Here is a 20,212-nt window from a genome sequence, read left to right on the forward strand (position 1 = left end):
AAATGAAAAGGATTAATGACTAAGTATATGCTTAAACATGGCTCTAAAGGGAAACATGGCACAGTTTTCTCCAGAGCTCTATGATTCTATTTTCTTGGTTATCATTTCAACACAAGTTTGAAAAAGCCACTTTCACAAACATAGTAAAACAACCAATCTTAACAACGTTCTCTTTCCTTTACTACATGTGGGTGTATGTGTGTATTTGTATGTATGCAGGTGCACATATATGGAATACCCGGGAAGGCAGAGGACAATGTCTGGTATCATCCTCTGGACATTTTTCAACACCTCTGAGGTAAGAGTATCACATGTAACTCACCAGTTAGGCTAGGATGACTGGCCTATTAACTCCAGAGGTCTCCCTGTCCCTGCTATCCCGGTGTTGAGATTGCAGGAACATGCTACCACACAGAGCACTTTATTTACCTGTGAGTCCTGGGGATCATATTCAATTCCTGAAGCTTGAGAGTGTAAGCACTTTACTGACCGAGCCCTCACCCCAGCTCTCATAGCACAGCTCTCCTGTTTTGATTTATAATGGAGTGTTTTATACCAAAATAAATCCTGAGATCTGTAAGCTAGGGTTGTACTTTTAAAAGCCAGAGGTATGCGCAGAGCAGAGCAACAAAACCATTTAAGGATTATCCAGTGGCATTCTGGAATACAGTTCTGCTCTTCTGAATTAGAAGGTATCAACACACATTGAGTAGATTCTTAGTGAAGCCATCATAGAGTGTGAATTTGCTTTATGCTTGGCAGTATTGCAAATGCATTCCATTCTCTCCCCAGTGGGCTCTATGTAAGGCATACTCCTTCTCCTCTTAAGAAGCAGATTTTCTTGCCATGGTTTAAAAGGATTCACCCTGCTACCCAAGGGAAACAAGCTCTCCAGAAGCCAACAGTCCGGTCTATTCTGCAGACATTGACTGCTGTTTTGACAACACAATTGTATTTGAAGTAATTACAAGATAAGATTTAAAATTGGCATTGGCTTCAGAGCCTACTCACCACTCCTGGCTCACAGTTGTTATAGCAATGCTGGGAAGTGTTGTCAAAGGTAGTGTGGTTGGCCTGGAAATGCCATCTCCCTCGGGGGTCCTTGCCCTTTCACTCTGTCTCTGGGACAATGGTGGCAGCTGTAAGTTTCCGGAACAGCACCTTCTGCCTCTCCAGAGGTCAATCCCGAGGGTGTAACTGGAAGAACTGTAGGATTTACTCAAGCTACATTCAAAATAGTCCTTAAGATTCTGGAGGAAACAAAGAGAAAGAAAACAAGAAAAGTGAAATTCAAACATCTAAATGACAGAGTTAAATAAGAAGCCAAATGATCCAGCGGTCACTGGGGACGCCCTGATTCATTATCTCACAACCAATCAGACTCTGAAATTGATGTCAGAAGCCTAAGAGACAACAAGCAAGATGGGTGAGGGTAGGTCCTGGCTGCTTTCTATCTTTTGTACAAACCTAGCCATTGCATGTTTAGAGATCTTTAGATTCACAGGTAACATTTACAGGAGTACCATGTGGGTGGGAAGGTTTCTCTTTTCCATTTTCTCTCTCTCTCTCTCTCTCTCTCTCTGTCTCTCTCTCTCTCTCTCTCAATTTGTTAAAAATGAAATTTGATAAATTGATAATACATTTTAGCAATCAATTTATCATTTTGGTATATGCTAATAAACTATAAATAAATATGAAATTAGTTATTTTTAAAGCAAAAAATTGCCTGTGTTAAGATATCAGAGTGTTGGTAATGAGAGTCAGCTGGTTGTCCCTGTTCACATATACAAACCTCATGGCTGGTAACATTGCTGTTTTGTTATTATTGAAGTATTCAAGAAATCCGAGATAGAAGAGATGGACATTATGAAAACCTCAAGAGCCCTATTCAAGTCTAATACCAACATGAATAGAATTCAAGTGTCAGGACAAAAGCATTATGACAGCAAGGAAGAGTCACTCATGCTTTCCGTGTCTCTGTGTGATGGTTCCCGGTACAGCTGGGAGTGGGCATCCCAAATGGGTGTCTACCTGATGCACTATTTTTATCAGCTCAAGGCAGAAGGTGCTGGCACATGCAGTGGCCTCTGAGACCAACTGGCATTCCAAAAGCAGTGATTTTACTCTTGACATATATCTCAACTGACTAATGGGGATCCTGTCATCCAGATGATGACATCAGCTCAGCTGATGATTATTCTGTTGTTCTGAAAATACTGCTCACACCAGAATAACTACAGAAGAGGACATAGGATCCCCTGGAGCTGGAGTTACAGGTGGCTGTGAGTGGCTGACATGGGTTCTCGGAACCAAACTTGAGTCCTGTCTGGAAGAGGAGCAATCATTCTAAACAGCCATCACTCCAGTCTCTTCAGTCTCTTATATTTTATCTTGAGGTAAGGCATCACTGAGCTATCCAGGCTGCTCTTGAACTCAGTGCAAATCCAGGCTGGCCTTGAACTTGCCATCCTGCCCCAGCCTCTTGAGTGTTTGAGATTTCAGGCTCTTGGCATCAGAGCCAACGGATAAAACCATATTCTGATGACAGAAATCTGGGCAAGAAAAGACAGGGCAGTTTTCAGGAGCTCCACCCCTGTACTTAGAAATAAATATTGTATTTTCTTATATTTGAAAACAATTTTGAAGGAACTAAAGGGGTCTGCAACCCTATAGGTGGAACAACAATATGAACTAGCCAGTACCCTCAGAGCTCGTGTCTCTAGCTGCATATGTATCAGAAGATGGCCTAGTTGGCCATCATTGGGAAGAGAGGCCCCTTGGTATTGCAAACTTTATATGCCCCAGTACAGGGGAATGCTAGGGGCAAGAAGTGGGAGTTGGTGGGTAGGGAAGTTGGCGGGGAGAGTATGGGGGACTTTTGGGATAGCATTTAAAATGTAAATGAAGAAAATACCTAAAAAATATATTTAAAAATATATTAAAAAAAGAAAATAATTTTGAAATACCATCTGTTTAAAATTCAATATATGCACTGCTTGGTGATAGGAACTTGACATAATCTAGAATCTTCCAGAGTGTGAAACACTTTATAATATACAAGGGTCAGATTTAATGCCTAATAAGTAGTTGCATACACTGTTGGTCTAGTGCTGACTGCATCTTGTGGGTGGTGTGTGTGTGTGTGTGTTTGTGTGTGTGTATGAGAAGGGGAGGGAGAGAACTTAGAGACAGAGAAAAACACTTGGTCTATGTGCTTCTTTCTTTAAAATACTTAAATTCCCTGGAGAGACACAGGAAATAAAAAATCTTAATGAAGAATAAATATAAATATATAAGAACAAACTGAAGACTGGAAAATTATATGTCCAGCATCAAATATGCATATAAAGAAAAAAAAATCACAGTTTTCTAGAAGACAAAACCTCAAACTGTTAAGAATCACTGTCAGAAGTAAAGAAATGAAGGCAGCATTCAGTTATGCTGCCGGACACCAGGGCTTTCTGATTAAGTGTAGAATATTTTTCTCTGTTAGAAAAATGAAACATTAGTAATCGGCTGTCAGTAGCTCTGACTTGATTTTGAAGTGACACACAGATTAGTCCCTGCCCTCTGATCTGAAGACTTTAACAATTTAGGTGGCTACACCAGTTTTTTTTTTTAACTTTAGCAATTGCATTAGCAAGAATAATGACATTTAAACAGGACTATGAGGAGAATCTAAAAGTGGTTATTTTTTCAAGCATTATTTGTGCATAAGGTGAATTTAGGAAAGTATGAATTTTGAACAGTAATATAAAATTGTGATTACCAGAAATAGCATTAAGGTTACGGTTTCTTCCCCAAAAGATAGTTGGTCAATGAATAGCACCAAGCTGGTCAGAATTATGATGGCTAAAAATAGGAAAATCCGGCCAAATAACAAGTTCATCAATAGAGAAACAACCAAATTCAATGTTGAGGCTGTTAGTAGTTTGAGTAAAGGAGCAGTCTATAAACTGTAGGTATAAATGCAGAATTTGGGGTAATGATAAATAGCTCTGGAAATAATTATGATTGTTCTGGAAGCAATAGTGTTTTCAGAATTTAATTTTGTTTCTGAAAAGCTGTTTCATTACATTCTTTTATGGCAATGTGTTTCACACTCACCATGGGCTTCTGAAGCACGTTGTTTGAATTCAAGAAATGACTTCAAAACAGTACATTTTAACTTGTTTGTAAGTTAGCATGACTCTGTAACTGGGGTATCAATGCATATGTCTGCCTTTTGGCTCTATTCCATACATGTAGATGCGTGAGTGCATGGGTGCGTGCATGCACGCGCATGCTCGTGTGTGTGTGTGTGTGTGTGTGATAGACAGCCACACAGCCACACAGACAAACACAAACAGATATACAAACACATGGACACAGATACACAGACAGACACATCAAGAAAGAGAGAGGTGCATATACACACCTTACATAATTTATACCTGTGTGTAAATGAAGTTATTATACTTCCCTCTTTTCTCACTTATGCACATATTTCCAGGTTCTTCTTAATCTTTAGCCATATTCCCTCCTCCTGTGACCTGTGGCTCTCTCCTCCCCTTTAATCTCTTTAGTCATAATTAATCACAGGTTCAGTACTTAGATTGCACATAATTTCATCTTACCCATATACGTCACTTTTCACATACAAAGCAGTGAACACACACACCTGTGAACATTTAAGCCTTGTGTGTTACCATCACCTAGTAAAGGTCTAGCGCACGTAGATTGTATGGAGACAGAACTACAGTTATTCATACCTCACCTCCCACAGCCCCAAGCAGAGCGTCTTGCCTCAAGTAAAGGTCTTTTCATTTGCTATTCCCCGTACTAAACATTCTTCCCCAAAATCTTTACAACCCACCCCCTCACTGCTCACTTGTCTTCCGTGTCTTCTCCTTTCATGGTCCTTCCATAAACTCTCTGCCCTCACACACAATCAGTCTTTGCTGGTCCAATCGATTTCTACACAGCCCTTAGCACAGATGGGATTGTTTTCTAATTTATTGACTTATTTCCACTTTCCCTCAGGAAAGCAAGGCCTAGGTGGATAAAAACTTGTGCTATTTATTGTTGAGTTTTCATCCAGAAACTAGACCTGTGTTTGATACACATTGTGCATAGGGTTTATGTGGCATTGGGTAGATATTTAAATCACTGAATAAAAAGTTGATGAGTTAAGATAAATCAAAACATAACAAACTATATCTGACTTAGGGCAAAGGCTTAATTTAAAGGAACAGAACATCAAAATAAGTTTCTGTTGTCTCAGTGAGACAGGACAGACTGGGAAACATAACATGAGGTCTGTGCTGTGGTTGGGAGGCTGAACGCAAGAGGAAAAGTGCTAGCTTGGCAATGAACTTCCAAGACAAGATCAGCTTGAAGTTTAAATATGTGTTGTTTAAATTTTCTAGAAGTCATAGAGTCCAAGGAAATAGAAATTGCCTTTAACAAACCAGTTTACTTAATATATCCAACGTGTTGTCATTTTAATATGTATTTTATATAAAATTATTGATGAAATAGTTTTCATTTCTTAATATTTGCATATATAGATTCACAATCTGACATCTAATTTATTTACAGCTCATTTCCATGCAGAAATGACAGGTGATTAAAGACTGCACCTTAGAGACATAAAACCTATGGACTATTTATCCAGTGTAGTTTTGATAAGAAATGACTAAATTCCTTTTTTATGTATATAAGTGTATTAATGAATGGCATATAAACTGTATTAAGAGGCAACACTAAATTTATTTTTAACAAAAAAAAAAAAGATTTTTTTTCTCTTCCAGAATTTTCTCCATTGACATTCTAAGCAGAGCACAGTAACCTAAACACAACTGTTCATCACCAGTGGAAGAAATCGGAATGTAAAAGGCAAATTATGTGTGACTGAGAGTCAAAGGTCTGGAAAAGGAATCCCTACACCACAGGAGGGGCTGGTGGAAAAGACAGCATGTGAGGAAGCTGACATTACCCCACCCCTAGCTCGTTCCTGTTCTGGTGTAACAGACTTGAATATGGAGTTCCCTACTTTGTTCACATGCCTTGTAAGAAGAGTCAGAATAGAGAGGCCTCCGAAAGACTGGACAATTCCGTAAGCTATGATTTTTACACTAAGTAGAAAAAAAATCTTGTATAGGCTTTCCTTCTGTCTGTGAAATAAGAATTCAAGCTGGACAGTTGTGGCACAAGCCTTTAATCTCAGCACTTGGGAGGCAGAGGCAGGTGGATCTCTAAGTTCTAGGCCAGCCTGATCCACAGATCAAGTTCTAGAACAGCCAGGGTTACACTGAGAAACCTGTTCCCAAAAAAACAGAAAAGGAAGAAAGGAAGGAAGGAAGGAAGGAAGGAAGGAAGGAAGGAAGGAAGGAAGGAAGGAAGGAAGGAAGGAAGGGAAGGGAAGGGTGAGGGAGGGAGGGAGGAAGGAAGAAGCTAAGAAGAAAAGAAATAAGAGCAAAGGTAAAATAGTCACATGATCACGGCAAACTCCAAGTTCCTATGGCCTCTCACAGAAAGCAAATGATATCACTTATTTTTCTTCTTTCCTCTACTTCCTTTTTGCACATCTGATTAGTGTTATATAATCTTATATCAGTTTTAATGAATAATTGAGCAAGGATTGTGCAGTGAACAATGCACCAACAAAGGGTGGTCAATTGATGGCAAGGAGATAAATAATATCAGCTAACCAGAACCAAAGCTATGGAGACTGTAAAAGGATAGACTTCAGATGAGATTCAGGCTTTTCAACAGTAATGGACATTCTGGCATCTTTTTGAACAGTGCGATTAACAGTTCTAAGATGTGGAAACACTGCAGCTCTGATAAACACCAAGGTGATGCTCATAAGCTGGCCTACAGAGCACCTGTGAGCCTAGTGTGTGCAATACAACCTTCTTAGTGCTAATGGCTCTGACATGGAAAGTGCTTTTCAGGCAGGACTTTGCTGCACGTGGCTAAAAGTATGAGAAAGCCATTAATGGCGGAGGCTGAAACACCGTGGAAGGATGAATCAATAGCAAAAAGAGAATTATTCCTGCTCTGGGGCCTAGCAAACACATAAGTGGATGCTCACAGTCAGCTATTGGATGGATCACAGGGCCCCCAATGGAGGAGCTAGAGAAAATACCCAAGGAGCTAAAGGGATCTGCAACCCTATAGGTGGAACAACATTATGAACTAACCAGTACCCCGGAGCTCTTGACTCTAGCTGCATATGTATCAAAAGATGGCCTAGTTGGCCATCACTGGAAAGAGAGGCCCATTGGACTTGCAAACTTTATATGCCCCAGTACAGGGGAACGCCAGGGCCAAAAAGATGGAGTAGGTGGGTAAGGGGGTGGGGCAAGGGTATGGGGGACTTTTGGGATAGCATTGGAAATGTAAATGAGGAAAATACATAATTTTAAAAAAAGAATTATTCCTGCTGTCCATCTCACAGGATGCTGGGTCAGGTACTAGTGATGATTTTGTCATCAGAACAAAAGTTCACAGAGGGATGGCATGAGACACCCTTCTGTGGCTTTGCATGGACCTCTGGAGAGGTCTGAAGAGGCTTACTTATGGAACAGAGTGCAGGAAGGTGGCAGCTGTCCCTGCCAGTCCCTGCCACTACTTACATCATCTGCGGTCACCGCCATCACACTCCTACTCTTCTTCATTATAGATGTGGGAAACAGCACCTCTGGGGGTGTCCACTGTTTGGTGCAGCTTTGCTGATGGCAGATTAGACCTACAAGAGAAAAAACACACATGAAGGTTCAGCTCTGTATCCATAGTTAAGTAAAAACATGATACATTCCTTCCACCTATGTGTGTGTGTGTGTGTGCACACGTGTGTGTGTGCGCACATGTTTGTGTGTACAAGCAAGCACCACATATTAGCAAGCTAAACCTTACATTCTGAAAAGAGAGACTGAAAAAAAAAGCCAAGAAAATGGCACAAAGATATAAGGAGGGAATAAGAAGAGGAGCTGACAATTATGCTCTCAGGTAACTAATGATTGGGAAGGATATGAGAATATTACACAACCAGATATGGCATATGCACCTGTAATGCCAGCACTCAGAGGCTAAGGCAGGAAGATCTAAACCAGCCTGAACTACGAAGCAAAGACTTGTCTCAAAATATTAACAGCAGTATATACTGGTATGAGTCTTTCTAATTCAAAAAGTACTTTCCCATAAAATATTTCATGTTATTCCTATAAGGTAGATTATAAGCACTATTACCATGTTTTGGGGTTGGAAATGTAGCTTGGTGGTAAAATGTTTATCTAGTAAGCACAAGAGTCTGAGCTTAGGTTCAAGCCCAGAACTGAGGAAGGGGTGATGGAGGAGAGAAAGAGGAAGGGAGAGAAAGCAAGAGGGGTGAGAGAGAGGGAGTGGGAAGAAAGGGATCTGCTCGTGCCTTTTTGCCTATTGAGAGAACACAAGTCAGAAAAATTATTTGGCTTGGGTAAAATAGTAAAAACATGTAAGATGTAATATTTATAGAATATAACTCCTTGGTACTTTCCACCCAAAAGCAACCAAATACAAACAAGGCACAGGATGAAATGGACACTTAGATGAAGACAATTTAATCTCAATCTTTACCACCAGTCCCACTCTTCACATGGAAATCGCACAAGCAGTACTTGTCATAGGCAACTTCAGCAATCAGTGCTTGGAAAGGGTGGGATTTCCTGGCTTAGCTCACATCAGGTCATTTGTGGTAGACGTGCTTCACTTGATGATATTTATCTTAGGTAGTCAGTGGAAGGAACACAGAACCCCAATATCACCAACCTTTAAGGGTATACCTTGTTCTACAAGCTCCAGGGGAAAAGCAACCACTGAGTTTCAAAGTCTTGTGCAAGAGTCACAAAATTAAAGTCCCATCTCACAGGAGATGACAAGAGAATACAAGGAATTCTGAGTCTGCAGAACTTAGCTGGAAGCAAATGGGTTCAGAAAATAGAACCCAGGAAGTGTCCATTACAAGACCCTGGGGTTTCAAAGTGCCATGTACTGTTGCTGAGCTCAAGGACCCTTGTGTGGTTATCACTCTATACATTTCATCTCTTAATATAAGCTTGATATGAAAAGGTGGCATCTCCTTCATGAAGATATACATAGATTAAAAGCTCGATGGGACTGCAGCTGCGTGAGTAAGCATACTAAGTAGTGGTATTGTACAGTCACCCAGGAAACCAGGGTTGAATTCCTAACACATAATTTGACTACATTATGCAGGAGTTGCCAGTGACACTGTCAGTGCTGATAGGAAGGGGGAGGAGCTCTGCCTTTGTAGGTGTGCAAGAGAGAAAACCCTACAGACACGTAGGTGTTTGATTCAATATATTGAAGGAAATAAATTTTCTTTGTCTACAGCAATAATTACAAACATGATGTTCTTCTCATACTGACCGAACAGCAGCAAGCAGTTTAAAGTTTTGATTGTAAGGCGGCTTGAAGCTGAATAAAAGCCAGCAAGTAAAGGTCTCGAATCATTGAGTTTTAGTCAATCTGATAGTCCTGTAATGCTTACCTGAAACAAACGAAAAATTCATATTCCTACATTAAAACATCAATTAAATGTGGGCCTAGATGCAGTATAAAAGACTCAATAAATTTAAGTCTGTGAAAAAATTAACATAGCAAAGAATGTTAAAGGACTGTGTAAAATGCTAACAGTGGGAACTGGCTGAGAGGTACGGGGGGGGAGGGGGTTTCTTGCTATTACATGATGAGAAAAGTATATTTAATGGAGATAGTGCAGAGCAATATAGTTTCCAAAATATATTTTAAAAAAACCCAGCACCATGGTATATAAAAGACAAATAGATACATAGATAGATGTGAGATGACAGACTGATTGACAGGTAATGGGTAGATAAATAGGCATGGATAACAGAAACATGATAAACAAGGTATACAAATGAAAGACAGGTGATCAATAGGTGATAGATGGTTTGCAAAAGGACAGAATAATTGATTAATAAGATTAGGTATATAGATAATAAATCTGAATTTGATATGTCAAGATTGTAACATATATGGATGGAAATATGATTATAAAAATAACCCTTACCGATTGAAAGATAAAATGCTTGGGAAATGTTAAATCTTTCTGAGGAGTAAGAGTACTTTCATAAGGCCTTCACTATGGAAATAAATTTTAATGTATTTTAATTATTTGAATGGTAGAGGTTAGAGCACGAATGCATGTACCTTTAACAATGAACTCATCCTAGCAAGAGAAAAGCAAGATGACAACTAACACAGCAGTCTACCAAGTTATTTTTTTTAAAGCCAACAATTTTTAAAGGCAAGCAGGAGAGACACATTTTTTGTGCTCTCTCCTGACTGTACAGCTCCCCTCTTTCTCATTCAGGAAGGCTGCTCTGCAGAGATGGTGTCTGTGGTCTCTCTGGACTTCTGACTCAGGGATGACTTCAGCCTATGGAACACTGAGATAGACACTGGAGGGCAGGATGAGGTAGAGGTCCCTCTAAATTGGTCACAGTAAAACTCTGCTCTGGAACTCAGCTCCCACAGACTTCCCTCTAAGGGTAGAACTGGAAGCAGCTTCCCACTGTTGCTACTTTCAAAGTAGCCCAATGCCCTTCGTTAGTAGTCCAAACCTTGACAGCTTTTGCAAATAGTATCTCAATTATCTCTCTTGTACTTCCCTTGGGAGTATAGCTGATTTCATTCTAGGGTCCTGACTGATAATATTTGCTCTCAATACTTTACATGGACTGGGAACATTTTACCCCTTCTGTCCCCTTGTGCATAGCATAAGATGTTATTCTGTGTCTATAAGCAGGCTCTCCACAAATACTGTTTAAGAAATAAATGAGCAAAATCTATCTCTACAGTGATTTTAGTTATCTGAGAATGGCTCAGCAGTTTTGTCTCATATTACTTTCAGGAAGTAGGAATGGTTTCCCGATCTTACTCATGAGTAGTGATTTTGATCCTATCCTGGATTCCAAGAACTGTAAGTATAGAAATATTATGAAGCATGTGGTAATTTGTTTATTGAGATGCAAATATTATAATGGAAGAATAATCTCAAATGAAGATAACCCAGCATGTCACTTATAATATTTGGTTTAAATCTGAGGCACGTGAAAATTTCAGTATCTTTCTAAATCACCTGCTTTTGTTATTACACTAATAAATGTATTAAAATATTCAAAATTGATCCCTTTAATGTTTATTTACAACACTGGCCAAAATACAAAGATAAAGTATCACTTCATGTGTTCTAGTTGGAAATGCTGTTAGTAAGATCCAGGCAGCTTGTAATGAGAGGTGAAAAGGTTTGCTTTTACTTAGTTAGACATTGTTATTAGTACATATCAATTGCAAGGAACAATGACTTTCACTGTCTAACCTTAAGCTGATACTCGCACATGTCAGATTGTTGTGGGGTGGTGGTTTCAGTTGTGTCTCCTTTAGGCTGACAGGGTTTGAAAATGAGGACATACAATCGTACTTCCATCATTTTGATTCCCATCGCCTTCTCTTATCTCCCTTGCCTTCTACCCTGCCCCCTTCCTCTTCTCCTATAGTCCTTGGCAAAGGTGATGGCACATGCCTGCAATCTTAGCTAGCAAATGGAAGGTGGAGGCAGGAGGATCAATAATTCAAAACCAGTCTTAGATACATACCAAGTCCAAGGAGGGCCAATCTAGACTACATCACAAATTCCTATCTCAACAACAAGAAAAATAAATAAATAAACCTAAAGTACTTCTAAGAATTCCCAATATGATGACAAAAATTTTTCTATTTGTGAAAAATGTTAAAATAACTTCTCTGTTTGGTTCACCATTTTAAAAGTCCTTTAAAACTTGTATATGGAGGTTCCTTCTAGGCACCAGCACCGGGTCATGGGCGCTGAGTCTGCAGACACCCCCAAGGTCCCTAGAGGACTCTCCACAAAATCTTAGGACCACTGGTGAGTGGAACACAACTTCTGTTCCATTCCAATCACGTGGGACCTGAGACAGCATTAGGGAAGCAGAAAACCTGGCCTGACCAGGGTCACAAGTTGCTTCCGGTCAGCACCAGCACCTGATCACCTTGGGCACAGAGTCAGCGGACACCCCCAAGGTCCCTAAAAGACAGCTTCTGAGGCAGACCCTGTTTTGGGCTCCAGACATCCGGGCACCTTCCCTGCCAGAGGAGAGGTGTCTGCCCCGCCCGGGAGAGCTTTGCTGGAGCACCTTGGGATGCCATCTTGGTTCCCGGATCCCTCCGAGACTAGTCTACGCAGGTGAGAGTGTGGACTACAGAAGTTAACAGCTTTTGGGACAGGCCCTGTTTCAGGCCTTTATCTTTTGCCAGGAGGCAGGTCTGAACGCCAGATATCTGTGCACCTTCTCTGAAAGAGGAGAGCTTGCCTGCAGAGAGTGCTCTGACCACTGAAACTCAGGAGAGAGCTGGTCTCATAGGTCTGCTGATGGAGGCTAACAGAATCATGGGAGGAACAAGCTCTAACCAGAGATAACTATAACAACTAACTCCAGAGATTACCAGATGGCAAAAGGCAAACGTAAGAATCTTACTAACAGAAACCAAGACCACTCACCATCATCAGAACACAGCACTCCCAACTCAGCCAGTCCTGGGCACCCCAACACACCAGAAAAGCTAGACCAGAATTTAAAAGCATATGTCATGATGATGGTAGAGGACATCAAGAAGGACTTTAATAACTCACTTAAAGAAATACAGGAGAACACTGCTAAAGAGTTACAAGTCCTTAAAGAAAAACAGGAAAACACAACAAAACAGGTAGAAGTCCTTAAAGAAAAACAGGAAAACACATCCAAACAGGTGATGGAAATGAACAAAACCATACTAGAGCTAAAAGGGGAAGTAGACACAATAAAGAAAACCCAAAGTGAGGCAACGTTGGAGATAGAAACACTAGGAAAGAAATCTGGAACCATAGATGCAAGCATCAGCAACAGGATACAAGAGATGGAAGAGAGAATCTCAGGTGCAGAAGATTCCATAGAGAACATCAGCACAACAATCAAATACAATGCAAAATGCAAAAAGATCCTAAGTCAAAACATCCAGGAAATCCAGGACACAATGAGAAGACCAAACCTATTGATAATAGGATGTAAATGAGAATGAAGATTTTCAACTTAACGGGCCAGCAAATATCTTCAATAAAATTATAGAAGGAAACTTCCCAAACCTAAAGAAAGAGATGCCCATGAACATACAAGAAGCCTACATAACTCCAAATAGACTGGATCAGAAAAGAAATTCCTCCAGACACATAATAATCAGAACAACAAATGCACTAAATAAAGATAGAATATTAAAAGCAGTAAGGGAAAAGGGTCAAGTAACATATAAAGGCAGGCCAATCAGAATTACACCAGACTTTTCGCCAGAGACTATGGAAGCCAGAAGCTCCTGGACAGATGTTATACAGACACTAAGAGAACACAAATGCCAGCCCAGGCTACTATACCCAGCCAAACTTTCAATTACCATAGAAGGAGAAACCAAAGTATTCCATGACAAAACCAAATTCACATATTATCTTTCCATAAATCCAACCCTTCAAAGGATAAGAGAAAAAAAAAACAAAACAATATAAGGACGGAAACCATGCCCTAGAAAAAGCAAGAAAGTAATCCTTTAACAAACCTAAAAGAAGACAGCCACAAGAACAGAATGCCAACTCTAACAACAAAAATAATAGGAAGCAATAATTAGTTTTCCTTAATATTTCTTAATATAAATGGACTCAATTCCCCAATAAAAAGACACAGACTAACAGAATGGCTACACAAACAGGACCCAACCTTTTGCTCCTTACAGGAAACCTATCTCTGGGAAAAAGACAGACACTACCTCAGAATAAAAGGCTGGAAAACAATTTACCAAGCAAATGATCTGAAGAAACAAGCTGGAGTAGCCATTCTAATATCGAATAAAATCGACTTCCAACCCAAAGTTGTCAAAAAAGACAAGGAGGGACACTTCATACTCTTCAAAGGAAAAATCTTCCAAGAGGAACTCTCAATTCTGAATACCTATGCTCCAAATGCAAGGGCAGCCACATTCATTAAAGACACTTTAGTAAAGCTCAAAGCACACATTGTACCTCACACAATAATAGTGAGAGACTTCAACACACCATTTTCACCAATGGACAGATCGTGGAAACAGAAACTAAACAGGGACACAGTGAAACTAACAGAAGTTATGAAACAAATGGATTTAACAGATATCTACAGAACATTTTATCCTAAAACAAAAGGCTATACCTTCTTCTCAGCACCTCATGGAACCTTCTCCAAAATTGACCATATAATTGGTCACAAAGAGGCCTAAACAAATACAAAAATATGGAAATTGTCCCATGCATCCTATCAGATCACCATGGACTAAGGCTGATCTTCAATAACAACATAAATAATAGAAAGCCAACATTCATGTAGAAACTGAACAACTCTTCTCAATGAAACCTTGGTCAAGGAAGGAATAAAGAAATTAAAGACTTTTAGAGTTTAATGAAAATGAAGCACAACATACCCAAACTTATGGAACACAGTGAAAGCATTTCTAAAAGGAAAACTGATAGCTCTGAGTGCCTCCAAAAAGAAACTAGAGAGAGCACACACTAGCAGCTTGACAACACACCTAAAAGCTCTAGAACAAAAGGTAGCAAATTCACCCAAGAGGAGTAGACAGCAGGAAATAATCAAACTCAGGGACAACATCAACCAAGTGGAAACAAGAAGAACTATTCAATGAATCAACCAAAGGAGGAGCTGGTTTTTTGAGAAAATCAACAAGATAGATAAACCCTTATCCAGACTCACTAGAGGGCAAAGGGACAGCATCCTAATTAACAAAATCATAAATGAAAAGGGAGACATAACAATAGGTCCTGAAGAAATCCAAAGCACCATCATATCCTGCTACAAAAGGCTATACTCAATAAAACTGGAAAACCTGGATGAAATGGACAAATTTCTAGACAGATACCAGGTACCAAAGTTAAATCAGGATCAGGTTAATGCTCTAAACAGTCCTATATCCCCTAAAGAAATAGAAGCAGTCATTAATAGTCTCCAAAAAAAAAAAAAAAAAGCCCAGGACCAGATGGGTTTAGTGCAGAGTTCTATCAGACCTTCAAAGAAGGTCTAATCCCAGTTCTTCACAAACTATTCCACAAAATAGAAACAGAAGGTATCCTGCCCAATTCATTTTATGAAGCCACAATTACTCTGATACCTAAACCACAGAAAGACCCAACAAAGATAGAGAACTTCAAACCAATTTCCCTTATGAATATCAATGCAAAAATACTCAATAAAATTCTTGCTAACTGAATCAAGAACACATCAAAGCAATCATGCATCCTGACCAAGTAGGTTTCATTCCAGGGATGCAGGGATGGTTTAATATATGGAAACCCATCAACATAGTCCACTATACACAAACTCAAAGACAAAACCACATGTTCTTCTCTTTAGATACGGAGGAAGCATTTGACAAAATCCAACACCCATTCCTGATAATAGTCTTGGAAAGACCAGGAATTTGAGGCCCATATCTAAACATGATAAAAGCAATCTACAGCAAACCAGTAGCCAACATCAAAGTACATGGTGAGAAGCTGGAAACAATCCCACTAAAATCAGGGACTAGACAAGGCTGCCCACTTTCTCCTTACCTATTCAACAGAGTATTTGAAGTCCTAGCCAGAGCAATTCGACAACAAAAGGAGATCAAGAGGATACAAATTGGAAAGGAAAAAGTCAAAATATGACTTTTTGCAGATGATATGATAGTATATATAAGTGACCCTAAAAACTCCACCAGAGAACTCCTAAACCTGATAAACAGCTTCAATGAAGTAGCTGGATATAAAATTAACTCAAACAAGTCAATGGCCTTTCTCTACACAAAGAATAAACAGGCTGAGAAAGAAATTAGGGAAACAACACCCTTCATAATAGTCACAAATAATATAAAATACCTTGGCATGGTTCTAAGTGAGGAAGTGAAAGATCTGTATAATAACAACTTCAAGTCTCTGAAGAAAGAAATTAAAGAAGATCTCAGAAGATAGAAAGATCTTCTATGCTCATGGATTGGTAGGATCAATATAGTAAAAATGGCTACCTTGCCAAAAGCAATCTACAGATTCAATGCAATCCCCATCAAAATTCCAACTCAATTCTTCAATGAATTAGAAAGGGCAATCTGCAAATTCATCTGGAATAACAAAAAACCTAGGATAGCAAAAACTCTTCTCAAGGATAAAAGAACCTCTGGTAGAATCGCCATGCCTGACCTAAAGCTGTACTACAGAACAATTGTGATTAAAAACTGCATGGTACTGGTATAGCGACAGACAAGTAGACCAATGGAATAGAATTGAAAACTCAGAAATGAACCCACACACCTAGGTTCACATGATCTTTAACAAGGGAGCTAAAACCATCCAGTGGAAAACAGACAGCCTTTTCAACAAATGGTGCTGGCATAACTGGTGGTTAACATGTAGAAGAATGTGAATTGATCCATTCCTATCTCCCTGTACTAAGGTCAAATCTAAGTGGATCAAGGAACTCCACATAAAACCAGAGACACTGAAACCTATAGAGGAGAAAGTGGGGAAAAGCCTTGAAGATATGGGAACAGGGGAAAATATTACTGAATAGAACAGCAATGGCTTGTGCTGTAAGATGGAGAATTGACAAATGGGACCTCATAAAATTGCAAAGCTTCTGTAAGGCAAAAGACACCGTCAATAAGACAAAAAGGCCACCAACAGATTGGGAAAGGATCTTTACCTATCCTAAATCAGATAGGGGACTAATATCCAATATATATAAAGAACTCAAGAAGGTGGACTCCAGAATATCAAATAACCCCATTAAAAAATGGGGCTCAGAGCTAAACAAAGAATTCTCACCTGAGGAATACGGAATGGCTGAGAAGCACCTGAAAAAATGTTCAACATCCTTAATCATTAAGGAAATGCAAATCAAAGCACCCCTGAGATTCCACCTCACACCAGTCAGAATGGCTGAGATCAAAAACTCAGGTGACAGCAGATGCTGGTGAGGATGTGGAGAAAGAGGAACACTCCTCCATTGTTGGTGGAATTGCAAACTTGTACAACCACTCTGGAAATCAGTCTGGCAGTTCCTCAGAAAATTGGACATAGTACTACCAGAGGATCCAGCAATACCACTCCTGGGCACATATCCAGAAGATGTTCCAACTGGTAAGAAGAACAAGTGCTCCACTATGTTTATAGCAGCCTAATTTATAATAGCCAGAAGCTGGAAAGAACCCAGATGTCCCTCAACAGAAGAATGGATACAGAAAATGTGGTACATTTACACAATGGAGTACTACTCAGCTATTAAAAAGAATAAATTTATGAAATTCCTAGGCAAATGGATGGACCTGGAGGGCATCATCCTGAGTGAGGACCCAATCACAAAAGAACTCACACAATATGTACTCACTGATAAGTGGATATTAGCCCAGAAAGTTAGAATACCCAATATACAAGATACAATTTACAAAACACATGAAATTCAAGAAAAACGAAGACCAAAGTGTGGACACTTTGCCCCTTCTTAGAATTGGGGACAAAACACCCATGGAAGGAGTTACAGAGACAATGTTTGGAGCTAGCCGAAAGGATGGACCATCTAGAGACTGCCATACCCGGGGATCCATCCCATAATGAGCCTCTAAATGCTGACACCATTGCATACACTAGCAAGATTTTGCTGAAAGGACCCTGATATAGCTGTCTCTTGTGAGGTTATGTCGTGGCCTAGCAAACACAGAAGTGGATGCTCACAGTCAGCTATTGGATGGATCACAAGGCCCCCAATGGAGGAGCTAGAGAAAGTACCCAAGGAGCTGAAGGAATCTGCAACCCTATAGGTTGAACAACAGTATGAACTAACCAGTACCCCCCAGTGCTCTTGTCTCTAGCTCCATATGTATCAGAAGATGGCCTAGTCGGCCATCAGTGGAAAGAGAGGCCCATTGGTCTTGCAAACTTTTTATGCCTCAGTACAGGGGAACGCCAGGGCGAAGAAGTGGGAGTGGGTGGGTAGGGGAGTGGGGGGGGGGAGGATACGGGGGACTTTTGGGATAGCATTGGAAATGTTAAAAAAAAAACTTGTATATGTTCTTCACAGCATTCTGTGAGCTACAAGGGATGAGGTATTATTTGCATAACTGGCCTTTCCCCTGGGCGTTTTCTCTACAGAGGCTCCCAGGGTACAGAGAATGAAGAAGGGCTGGATACCTAGCAGCACTGTGACTTTTACTTTGTAAGTTTAGTTGTTGTGATGAATATGAGAAAGGACTGGAATTTGGGTAGACAATAACAGTCATTGTAAAAGCCCACACCATAGTCACACTTGACCGAGCCATACAGAAATGGGAGATGAAGTTGCTATGTATGTAGGGTTCAGAGCAATAGTACTTTTCACAGATTAATTGTTATATTTGATTCTGGAGATGTTAAGCAATAAGATTTTGCTTCTGTTGTTGGATTATGTAACCTTGTAAATGTTGGCACTGATGGAAATGAACTGGTTTTCATTTTACCCCGATACCATTTTCCATGTGCAATGTCAAATCTATTTTCTGTCTCCAAGTGAAGCTCCCCGAGTCTACAACCCCAGCTTGTTGCTTTCCTTCACACTTCTCCTTTCTCCAGCTCAGCAGCTAGTGTGTAGACCTTACAGTGACAAGAGGGAGTCCTTCACCAATCCCTCACTCCACTCTTCCACATGGTGACAGTGCCAAATGAAGGTCAAGGGCAAAACGTCCTCTTTAATCCCTTAACTGGGTCTTTGACTTCAATCTTCCTTTAAGTGCCACTGCTTTCCTGACAAGCCACACTGTGTGTTCATGCCTTCTCTGAGGTGGTGTGCAAACGCTGGCTCTTCTCTGGGAGTTAGCAAGAGCTTTTGCACAAGGAAGAAATGACATCCTCATTTTAAAGCTTTACTAGTTCATGTCAAAGCCTTACTGGCACAGTCCCCTTGCCTCAGAGTCGAACAGCATGATAGTGTAAGCACCAGCATTGATTTAACCCAGGATAGGAAATAAAGGGGTAAATTTCTTTGCAGCTATTCCATGATTCCCCTCTCTCTCCTTCCCTCTCTCCCCAGTCTCTCATTTCCTCAACCAAGAATGCACTAACAGAGTCAAAAAGTCTCCTGTATACATGACCAAGGAAGAAATAGGATATATCAGGCTTAAAGCAGCATCCTTCAGCTTCAAGCAAAACACCAAAAACTCTCCTGTGTGATTCTTGGCTCATACATCACAGACCACATATCAGACATTGTCTTCATAGCTGGCTGCCTTTAGGCCCTGGAATGGGTCTCACTAGAAGAAAACTAGAAGAGAAATATAGATAAGTAACTACTTTCTCCTCCCCTGAGCACTCCCTCTAGGTGGGTGTAGAATCAGTCCTATGATATCCTCTATCATAGTCTGGTGACCATAGTCTGGTTTAGAGCCATGTTTTGATGAGTCCCTCCTAGACTATCATCGCACCATCTGCTTTCTTCCCTTAAGAAGCTAGCTGAAGAACTGAGGTTGAGGAGGTGGAGGAACCAGGAGGAGGGAGGAGGGGATAGGGAGTTTCCAGAGGGAGACTGAGAAAGGGGGTAACACTTGAAATGTAAATAAAGAAAATATCCAATAAAAAAAAGAAGCTAGCTGATTCTTGCAATTCTAGCAAAACTTTGATTCTTGCAATTCTAGCAAAACTTTGAGCTACCTAGTTGTTCCTCAATATTTTCATCATCTAAAAGCTTTATAATCAGTTCATTGCATTAAACTCCTTCATTTTGCTTCCTGGAATAGAGTTTCCTTCACTTTACTGAAGACAGCTCCACACCACTATATAGACATGACGATTCATTATCAGTGGACCAATAGCTCACTTCTCTAACACTTCTTTACATTCCTTCCTGTCTTCACTCAGAATGTGTTTAGAAGAGAGTTAAGGGGTTGCCAGGGTGATGACTGGCATCAGCAGCTACTGGGACAGAGAGATGTTCCAGGCTTCATTTGTGTATAGAACTACTTAGCTGATGTGGAATGTCTTAGTGTTTCAGTTGCTATGGCCCCTTCTAGCTTAATGCCCCATGCAGCGCTGTTTCATAATATCCATAGAGCA

General features: G+C 40.1%; 1 protein-coding gene across 5 annotated transcripts in view; it reads right to left on the reverse strand.

Annotated features, from left to right (window-relative positions):
• Window positions 1-20,212, reverse strand: part of Pde4b (phosphodiesterase 4B) — a 553,986-nt gene that overhangs the window by 433,273 nt on the left and 100,501 nt on the right. For 4 of the 5 annotated variants that reach the window (XM_021159265.3, XM_029475816.2, XM_085839158.1 and 1 more), the window contains 2 exons: window positions 7,623-7,735; window positions 1,012-1,250 (listed from right to left, as the gene is read on the reverse strand). In XM_021159265.3, the coding sequence (XP_021014924.1) occupies window positions 1,012-1,250; window positions 7,623-7,664 (281 nt within the window). In that variant the 5' untranslated portion in view covers window positions 7,665-7,735. Of the gene's footprint in view, window positions 1-1,011; window positions 1,251-7,622; window positions 7,736-9,414; window positions 9,481-20,212 lie in introns of those variants that run through there. The other variant, XM_029475817.2, reaches the window with a different exon arrangement.

This window comes from Mus caroli, unplaced genomic scaffold (genome assembly GCF_978045245.1).
Source record: "Mus caroli unplaced genomic scaffold, Mus_caroli_1 scaffold_6, whole genome shotgun sequence".
NCBI classification, from domain to species: Eukaryota; Metazoa; Chordata; class Mammalia; order Rodentia; family Muridae; genus Mus; species Mus caroli.